This window comes from Nansenia antarctica (genome assembly GCF_963989245.1).
Source record: "Nansenia antarctica genome assembly, chromosome: 18".
NCBI classification, from domain to species: Eukaryota; Metazoa; Chordata; class Actinopteri; order Argentiniformes; family Microstomatidae; genus Nansenia; species Nansenia antarctica.
The window spans coordinates 11,805,356-11,816,245 of record NC_137691.1 but is presented as its reverse complement, the minus strand read 5'-3'; the positions used below and the strand labels follow the sequence as shown (position 1 = coordinate 11,816,245).

Sequence of the window (10,890 nt, the reverse complement as noted above, 5' to 3'; positions counted from 1 at the left end):
GAGAGAGAGAGAGAGAGAGAGAGAGAGAGAGAGAGAGAGAGAGAGAGAGAGAGAGAGAGAGAGAGAGAGAGAGAGTGTGTATGGGGGGGGGGAGTGTGTGTTTCGACTGACAGTTCTTCCAAACCAATCAGTGAATCAGCTGAACTACTGACTGTGACTCATAAGTCTGCGGTTGGCTGGCCACTTCCTGTGTGCATCAGTTCACTAGAGCAATTAGCTTTAAGCTTTCGTACGACACTGTATGTCTTTTTATTTAAGACTAAAGAATTGGTAACCAAAATTAGGATTTTGTTCTCACTAACTTCAACCTGTAGCAAGTTCTTTTATGTTCCCCTGTATGCGTATACATATTTTGTTGCTTTAAGAAGAGTCACACATAAGTAAGAAGTTGTGGCTGAACTTAATGTGTGTAAGTTAGTAACATCCAATTCCGACAAAATTATTAGAGTTATTTACTCTGATGGATATTACCCTGCTCTAAGCCTACATCTGTGCTGCTGTTCAACCTGGGTCAGCAGGCTAACAATAGTTCTCTGTCACTTATCACTGTTAGCAGGGGGTCAACGTTATGCAAGTGTGCTGGAATGCCAGCGGGACAACGTTTCTCGGACACGCAGGATGATTGGTGGCAGTGCCAGCCCGCATCGCCCACCTCGCCAAAGGGAAACCAATGGGGTCGTGACAATCCGCTGAGCTCTCCTTGGCACTGGGTTGCGTCCCCTAAGCAAACAAACCAATGGAGACTGCGAGAGATATCTTCTCATAAACACTGTCAGAAATAGCAACCAGTCGTACAGCTAATACGCCTGGCCCACTCAGCTGCCTGTCACCGCCGGGGATTCTGGGATGTACAGTAAACACAACCTGTGCACTTAAACAGATCTCCTAATGTTGCTCACTTGTTTTTTGCAGATTGACAGCTTACATAAGTGCACGTCACTTGGTTTCACAGACTAGGATGAAGGACTGATGCACTGGTAGGTAGACATAAACAAACAAAGAGCCTACCACGCCATCAGATGTAAGCATAGTTGGAGTACACAGTCTGAAGCTTAATTCTCAACTGTATTGTGTCAGTGTAGCACTGTTGGATGTTCCATTATGTGTGTATGGGGTTTCTCACCAAGCGTCATGTCAGACTAACATTACCTTACAGACTGCTTGTGACTGACAGCTTTTCCACTCAATTGTCTCCCTCTTAACTTAAAACCAGTTGCCATTGTAATCGAAGTACCTGGATGGGAGGCGGGCACCCTATTGAAGAGAAACACCTTTAGAGATTAGATTATCACTCTCTTGTATGCTTAAAAATAATACAGTGTAAGGAAATACTTTCTGATGCCCTCCATTGACGTTTCTGTCTACTCAGGGTCATGTATATATGTAGACCGATGTGTAATCACAAGTTATCTAAGGTATTGCTATTTGTCAAGTTGATATACAGTAGATGGATCTATCGAGTATTGTACAAAAATGTTACAAGATAATACTGTATGCGTTTTGGCATACTAGCAGATTCAAAACAATATTAAAGACACGTTTAATATAAAAACAACATACTGTATAATGATTGACAGGTCATGCTTTGGATAGCCTTTCTTTGAATGGACAACGTGCTGATTGGTGGTCTGCTGTCGGCCGACATCTGGCTCCACTGTGGAGTTTAAGAGCTGGGTTTTCTCTCCTTGAAGATTGATAATTACCTCAGTCCGAACAATGGTTTCATTCATACTTATTTAGGGTAATGGGTGTTTAACCAATGCCTCTTTCTAATAATATGGATAATCTCTAGTCTAGTGTCTCTAATATCCCCATATGCATCCAGTAATCAAATGAAAGTCAGCACTGTAGTTGTGTTATTTGTATCCTGTGAAGTATTATGTGTCTGTGTGATAGCCATTACTTGCTGTTGAACATGTATCTATGTGGGTATTGTTAGGTACAACTATGTACATGGAGAGGTATTCAATAATCTGTAACCTCTTTTATTCTCCCTGCTAATGTTCCTATGTGTCTTCCTGTCTGCTTACCTGTACCTGTAGCACAGTTGTAGCAGGCAACTGTATTCACAACCTCATAAACATCTGAAATATGACAGGTGCGTATGTGCAATACTTTCGATGAAAACATCCCATCTTGGAAAGACTGATATATTGAAGGTCTCTCGCTATATATGGTCTTTCAGATCACATTTAAGATCCATAATATGGAGGTCAAAGAGAGTCAATATTCTAGTGGGTGAAAAAGACCCTAGAATGAATGCTCATATTGCTTTGTTGTGTCTTGTGATCGTCCTTGTGCCTTAAATGTAAGTGACTTATACTTGTGTAACTGCCCGAGCCTGCATATGTAAGTGCCATGCAACTCTAGAACCTTCCTTTTCTGTCTTCCTACTAATGGCATGCACATGGTCATTCAGGGGTGAAATGCTAGAACACACAGAGCACTGAGGTGGAAACTCTGCACGCTCAGGGAGCAGTATTTATTGCACCCATCCGTACGTTTACTTTCTTTGGGCACCGCTTGATGTGGCTGTTTATTAATGCTTATTTGGGCCGTTTACTTTAGTTCCATTACACACACACACACACACACACACACTCACTATTAACTTCTGTATCTTTATACTGCAAGATCACATTATCGATTGATATGATCCATTTGATCCATTTATCAGTTATCTATATTGTCAATGATTGTGCATGGAGCGATTATTTTTTTCTTTGTTAGAAGATAGATAGAGAGAGCAAGAGAGAGATGAGGTATAGAAGGGAAGGAAGGGATAGTGTGTCTTTCTGTGTCTGCGTGTCGTTTTGTTTACCTGACTTAACCACTTTTCCACTTTCCTTTGTATCCTGAATGTGTCGTCTGTCTCAACAGAAACAGATCCATCGTACCATCTGGATTCTGCTGCGGTGCTAGAACCTTCTGAAGTGTATTATTAAACAAAGACCTCTACTGGATGAATGATTCAAGAGGCCTGGAGAGGGAAGTCCAAAACCCCTGAGTCAGTAACACCATGCAGATGTCTCATGTTACCACACAGCATTCCCCCACAACATATGCAAAAGCATCTAGGTGTGGTGTAATGGAGCACTAGTGACTGGTTTGATTAAACAAACTGGAAAATGTAAAGCAGCTTTTTTTATGAGGTTAACATGTTTTTTTATGCGGTTTCATTATACAATGACTGCAGTGGAAATATTGAAATACACTGCAGACAATTCCCAACACACTGTAGTACAATGGCATACAACAGCATTATTGATTAATGAGCTAGCGTAGTAACTGCATTCATCATCACAAATAAGAAAAGGCCATTGTAAGATAAGACGTGGTAATGGCACATTTCCATATGTAGGCCTACAGTCTAGTTTAAAATAGAACAAATCAACCAGTGGAAGTTATATTTGTAACCGACACAGATGGCATGAATGCCAGCCAATGCCTACTGATGCTCTATGATTGGCATGTGGTGGTTGTGTGTACTGTGTGTGCTGGAGACTGTATTCAGAAGAGAATGACTCATCCTTTTCTTCGAGGCACCTCCTGATTCTAGGCACATGAACAGCAATACACTACATGAGTTACTATGGGTCTTCTGCCACCTACTGGCCAACAATGTAAATGTCCAATTTACAACACAAACATTTATTTATTGGAAGGATCAACATAGTTCCTCTAATTCATGAAGCGCCGTCCAATGAGTTTGGAGGCATCTGCTTGTATTTAAACAAAATATGTTTCTGTACAATACAATCAGTTGCTGCCGTTAGTAGTTACTTTCGGTCATAGACCTTGTTCAGGCATAAACAGACACGTGTATGCAGTGGTATAAAGGGTTCAAACAACATCACTTGACCAACACTGTGTCATATTTCACCTAGTGGCTAGTCATCAAGGGAAAAGTGTTAATGAAACAGGAAATACATCAAATATTTACAATATATATACATAGCAGAACAAAAAACAATAGAGAAATGCTACAAACATGCAGACATCAGTCAGTATCCATCATATAGCATAGAACATATATAGTGTCTAAAGTAATTTATAATGTTTGTAATATTTGTTTGCTCACAATACCTTTTTCCAGAATTCTTTTTATAGATTTCTTCGCAAACTGTAATCTGACCATAATTTTTGAGGATAACTAGTGGTTTGCATATTGCTGTGAAGCGTCTGTATTTTGTCTAGTGACGTATTCTGGGGATGGTCTCTGACACGTTGACGCCTACCTTCCAGAGAATGTTCCTGATTTGTGGAATTTTCTTAATAGTAAGTATTGTTCGGTCATCGACTCTGAATGTCTTCCTTGGCTTACCAGCCCATTTACGATTGCTGAGCTCACTAGTACTTTTAACGATGTTCCAAACTGTTCCAACTGTGGCAAGTGGCAACGTTTTGGCTATGTTTTAGATGTTTCTGCCTTATAATGACTTCCTTGAATTTCACTGATGTCTCTTTGGTCTTCATGTTGACAGACACCAATAACAAACTCCAAAGCAAATGCAAAGCCTATAATCATTGCTGACAGCTCTCTTATGCTGCACAAATGAAGTGAGGGAACACACCTGACTTACCAGAAACACTGTCAAGACAATTGTCCAATTACTTTTTGTGGTAATTTCTGAATAGTGAAACCAATAGTATACACACATGCTATCAAATAATAGCTGACAATCCCTACATTAACCTCAAGTAATTGTTTGATTTAACTAAACAATTACTAATTACTAATTAAATCCAAACTTCTGGAGTGTAGAGCCAAAAGAAGAAAAAATGCTTCACTGTCCCATTACTTACGCAGAGCACTGTATGTATTATTTCTATGAGAGAAATCATATGGTAATACAACACAATACAAGGGTGGAAACTACAGAGAAAAGTTGCTTACATACTTAGAAAAAAGAGAGAGTTATATTAAACTAATAGATTAAATGATCTATCCTGATACAACTTATACTGTATCCATTTCGTATCACAAACTTTACAAAACGTTTCTCTACTTCACATAAGGTCTAGTCTGCTAAATGGATCCAATATATAAACCAAATATACTACATTATAATGAATAATAATACTATGCCACTACTACTATCATACTACTAATTTGAATCATACTGATACACTTTTTCTCTTGTTTTATTTGCATAATTTTTACAATCACATAATTTATTTTACAGCTTGATTTTATCCCAGCTTTATTTATCTCAGCACAAAACATGTAAACAGAAGTGATGAAAAAATAGTCAGATGAGACGAAGATGCAGGCTTGGTCTCCTCAGTGTGGCACCACCAGCATTGGTTCGTAAACGCTTAACGTTGGAGTCATACAGCAGTGGCAAAGCCCACCATGTTACTGTTCCTGTCAAAGGCGGTGTAGAACTGCTTCATGAAGAGCGCACCCAGGATCCAGGTGGAATCGCTTTGACCCTTGAACCCAGTGCCACAGGTGGAGTCCTCCTGAGAGGGGAGTGGGGGGGGGGGCATGACTTGGATTTTGATTTGCACACTTTGTATGAGCTAGTATCAGCTTTGTGTAGACCTGTGCTTTGCTTAAGGCTAACTAAGAACTACATTGGCATAACATGGTGACCATGCTTCAATATCAACATTATTAAGATGCATTTTGCAACACTGAAATACTGTGCACTATTACCATTCACTGACATTCTCATATGGAACATTACTACAATAGAACGACATATTAGTTATTCTGCAGTCACTGACTTACTTGGTAAATATATTTTGATGCAGGCAGAGAAAAGCTGTTTCCGTTGATGTTGAAGACAATGTCAGGCATGTAGTCAATGTTGTAGCAACTGATGATGGGCTGTAAAAGAACATGTAAAGAACATGTTATTGTATGATTCCAAAATGGAATTCAGTTGTTCAACACCCTCATTTCCACCTCCCCAAAACAATGATACGAGACTGGCGTGGTGGAAGGGCTCTCACGTCTCCGGTCAGTGGATTGGGGTAGGCTCCCATCCAGCCGTTCAGATTGGCAATGTCGCTCTCAGTCCCATAGATGAGAGACGTACCGGAGTCCACAATCGCCTGGCAGGTCCCAGAACAGGCGACAGTGTATCCATAGACAGAGATGCTGCAACAAAAGAAGCCCATTTTTAGCAGAGCGTTCAAATGATGTTGTAACTAAAACAAAAAGCACAACCTCAATGACTGGTTATTGAGGCCTTGTGGTAGATCATCATCTGTTACTATGGGTACTACTGGTCATCAACATGTATGACACTGATCCCTTTGTAGGCAAACGTGAGGGGGACACATGATGAAGGCGATGGTCTTTGTGAATGAGTTTTGAACTATGACAAGCATGAGTTCTGTTACAGTATCCTGCCCCCCTTTCTTACCTTTCTATCGTGATCTGCCAGTAGTTTGGATCAGACACAAAGACCCATTTGAGGCTATCGGTGAAGTATGAGGAGTCAGTCCCTCCCAGGATCAACACACTACCTTCCTCTGTGCTGGACAACAACATGGATCATCACTTAGGTTAAAGAGTGAACAAATAAACCAGAGATAAACCACCCTGTCGTCCTTTTGCTCCATGTAGCCCTCACCTGCTCATATAGATGGAGAACAGGTATTCCGAGAGCTCGCCCTGCTTCCAAATATTGTCAAATAAAGTTATGCCTCCTTCGATTGAATTTGCGGGGTAAGCCAGACCCAGGACCCCATCCCAAGGCATGTACTGCAGGTAAGAATCCTCGGTGAGACTCAGGCCAAAGACCTGGTGCAGCACATCCAAGCCATTTATCTAAAATAGCAAAAAGCAGGAAATATACACATCCGTTCAAAATGCAGGTGGTGTCGCCTCATTTAAGAATGAGCCATTTCTATGTCCTAAGATTTAAAATCTTTTGAGGGAACTGAGGGAACGTGATGGGAGTGTGATGGCATGGATGTGTCATACCAAGTGTAAATATATTATATAATTTCCAAAGTTATATAATTATTATAATAGAATTATTATAATATATTGTCACCAAGGTGGGAGGTTCGCACCCTGACGGTTTCATAGCCCATAACCCCTGTCATGGAGAAAGAGTTGTAATGGATGGAGACGGTCTTTGTGCTGGCTTGGAAAGTGGAGGACGCCGAGCTGTTGAACTTGGCATGATTGTCTAGTGGGGAGAGAGAGAGAGGCAGAGAAAAGAGGAGGGGTGAGAGAGGCAGAGAAAAGGGAAGGGGGAAGAGAGGCAGAGGGGTGAGGGTGGAGGGTGGAAGGAGGAGGACACACACCATAATATATAAAATAATGGGCAAAACAGCTGCTGTAAATTCTACTACGAATGAAACATAAAGAACCATCTGACTAAAAGTTGTAAAATAGTGAACTATCCCTTTAATAAACCCAGAGAATGCATTATAACCGGTGTCTGTCCATACTTACTGCAGGCTATGCTGCCAGTGCAATTGACAGAGGGCACCCACAAGTCAGAGGACCCCGTGTCAAAGAGAACCTTGAAGGATTGAGGAGGCGTTCCGATGGTGATTACTCCATAGTACGTAATCTGTGGAAGTCAGCCCAGAGACACGAGAGATTCAATTGAGGGGACTTGAATGTTTCAGCCAGTTTTTTTTTGTCAGCCTAAGCATTCATCAATGGAGAGTTGGCTTTAATTAGAGGGTGTACCTACCATCGGGTCATAGTAGGTCAAAGGCTCTGTTGTCTCAGCAGCGAGCCTGGAGTTAAATTTAGCCATGGGTTTGTAGGGATGCTTTGCTATGTACTCCTCATACAGGCCTTTCTCCTCCATAGCCTGTTTGGCAGACTTTCCCTTTATCAGAGGAATCCTGGAGCCATGCAGCAAACACAAACGCTTTTAGCCCTAGGTAACACTCATACTGTACGTAACAACTCATGGGTTAACAACACAGAGTTCACTACACACAGAGTTTGAAGATGTGATCAAATTAAACGTCTACGATGTCCTTAAGGTATTTACTTTTTTATGGAAAGAAAATGAATACATTTTGTTGGTTTGAATTAATGATGATAGGACTTACTTAAGAAGGCACTCAGATAGAGCCACGAAGGCGAACAGCACAACAGTCGACTTCATTTTGTTTCCCTGGTTCAGTTTCTGGTTCAGTTTCAGCACACACAAGGAAAGACTGCCAAGGTCTTTTTATTCTCCAGTGTTTGGACAGTGTTAATCCCCTGCCTTCTCAGTATTTATTACCTATTGAGCATATCTAATACACACTGATAAGGGTTTTTAAAATAATAATAAATATTAAGTAGATTAGGTTAATCAAACAGATAAGGGAAACAAAAAGGATTGCGACAAGGTTATTGGACTAGACTTGGCTGACTAGACGTCATGCAAACTGAGGTAAAAAAAAAAAAAATCTAGAATGACTTTTTAAACACCCTATTATCATGGGAGTCAGGATCCATTGTGTTATGCCAGGAATAACCAGGAATTAGCCAGGAATTAGTTGCAAAAGACTCATCTCGTTAACCTCTCATTACTGGATATAGTCTCTGATCACTGCACCTGCTTTCAAAATAACCTCCCCCTGGTCCCTGCTGTTTTTATATACTCTATATATTGTAATGTTGTATTTGTATTTTGTTGGGATATTTTTAAATTGACCTTTGTTGTTTTTATACTTGTGTTTTATATTGTATATACTGTGTTGTACTGACTTACCTCTGTTTTGCCTCTTGGCCAGGTCGTCAATGTAAATGAGAACCGGTTCTCAATTGACTTAACTGGTTCAATAAAGGTTCAATAAATTAAACAGAAGTTAGATCATTTCAATTTTTAAAATTCCAATGAATTTCATCAGTTTTCCTTCAAGTAAATCATCATATTGTATCTATCCCTCGCAGGATTTGACACCAGATTTGACTCAACAACTCAACTAATGGGTTCAATGTTCCCTATGGAGGTTTTGACTCATTAATTTGCCTTGACACATTGCAAATACTGAAGGAAAAGGTCAGGCAGTATTGTTTTGTTCACCCAATGTAATGATGTTGAAACCTTACAGTTCTCTGAAGCCATGCTTTCTTTGTGTTTCTGGTTTGCACGCTATGAGGAAGAACATTTATAATGACTATTATATATTGTCCGTCAATCTTTGGGTGTGTGTAATATTCTATGTCTGGGAATGACCGTGAGTCACAAATTACAGTATGTAAGTAATGGTTAACTGTCTTTGTGGCCTATACACGGATGTAGATATTAAATATTTGGTTATTTCGCCTATTATTTCCTGTTATTTCGCCTATTATTTCCACTATTACAAGCATAGAATTCTAACTGAAAACACTTTCTGTTTTGGAACAATAGCCCTTGGATTTGAAAGCCATTTCTGCTGCATGTGGCCATTTGCCTTAACTAAAGGCAGATAGGCTGGATTCGGGTAATCTGGGACATTGGCTAATGTGGGACACCTAAGCTCTAGTTTGTTTATTTCCTGTTCTAACAACATCTAGTCAACAGGACGTTTACTATAGGTTTAGCATGGCTGTCAAGAGATTTTAAAGAAGATTTTGAAAATAAACACACTGTGACCCAGATTACCCGAATCCACCCTACATCTTTCACTGGATGGGTTCCAAACCAAGGACTACTAAGCGTTCTCACATGGACATGTGTGTACAGTATAGGCCACAGACTTGAGATGGCTTCTTGTGGATGTTTTTAAGTGATCATATTGAGAGAGCAAAAGTTGCTCAAGAATGTGACTGTGAACATAAGTGTGCAAGGAGAAAAGGAGGTGGAAAATTAGGTAGAACATATAAAAACCTGAACTATCCCTTTAATGGTATTCAGTTCCCATTGGAGATCACAAATGATGTAGTGGTTAACCATATCCAGGTGTAGCTCAACTTTTCACAGACTGATTGCTGATAATGAGGCTATTTTGACTTTTCAGATTAGGAGCATTTCACATTTGGTGTCTACCAATGGCAAATTGTTGAAATACTGTCTTCAAATGCCCTATTGGTGGCCTTTAGAGACAAATAATATATAATGACTCTATAGTGATTTTAAATAAAGGTCTGAGCTTATATTCCATATACCTCATGGGCCTACAGTAGATTAGACTCAACTTTATTGTCATTGCAGAGTACAAGTACCAGACAACGAAATGCAGTTTAGCATCTAACCAGAAGCACAAATAGTGATGCAGTAATTAGACCTAGTTTTTTTTTTATGGGAACTTTTAAAATATGTTTGAAAGATATTTTATCAAGATTTAATTTCTGTCTGTCAGATACTTTATTGTAGGGTGTGTACCAGATCAGATTCAATTTAATTGTCATTAGCAGAGTACAAGTACAGACAACGAAACGCATTCGGCATCTAGCCAGTGCAATAGTGCGTAGTGCAAAAGCCATAAACGCGTGGACAGATATATGTGATATGTACAGACAAGGGGGAGATACATATGTACAGTAAGATCTATGCAGTATGATATGTACAGCAAGGTTATCAATACAATATGTACAGTATATGTACAGTGTGCAAAAACAGCAGCAACCTTACTATATTTCACATGTTTCCTGATATAGCTTATTTTATACTTCTGCACATTAGATACTGTACCTAAACTACCTCACTGTACATAGCTCATAACTGTATATAGGCTAGCTCATAACTATAGCTCATAACTGTACATAGCTCATAACTAGCTGATAACTGTACATAGCTCATAACTGTATACCTCTAAACTAAACTAATGTTTACAATACTACCTCTGCACATACTGTGTATCGCATAGCAACATTGTATTGCACACTAACATTCTGGTACTATTTATATCATGCCCTTATATCACTATTTGCACTTCGGGTTGGACACTAAACTGCATTTCATTGTATAGTACTTGTACTCTGCAATG

The 10,890-nt window shown here is 39.7% G+C and overlaps 1 protein-coding gene across 1 annotated transcript; it reads right to left on the bottom strand.

The window, feature by feature from the left end:
• Positions 1 to 5,331: 5,331 nt before the first annotated feature.
• Positions 5,332 to 8,093, bottom strand: LOC308172944 (pepsin A-like; the record flags this gene model as incomplete). The annotated part of the gene is made up of 8 exons (XM_080547910.1): positions 5,332 to 5,466; positions 5,962 to 6,109; positions 6,378 to 6,491; positions 6,588 to 6,784; positions 7,033 to 7,151; positions 7,421 to 7,541; positions 7,668 to 7,824; positions 8,038 to 8,093. The coding sequence occupies 8 exons, from the start codon at positions 8,091 to 8,093 to the stop codon at positions 5,332 to 5,334; spliced, it is 1,047 nt and encodes a 348-aa protein (XP_080404036.1).
• Positions 8,094 to 10,890: the final 2,797 nt, after the last annotated feature.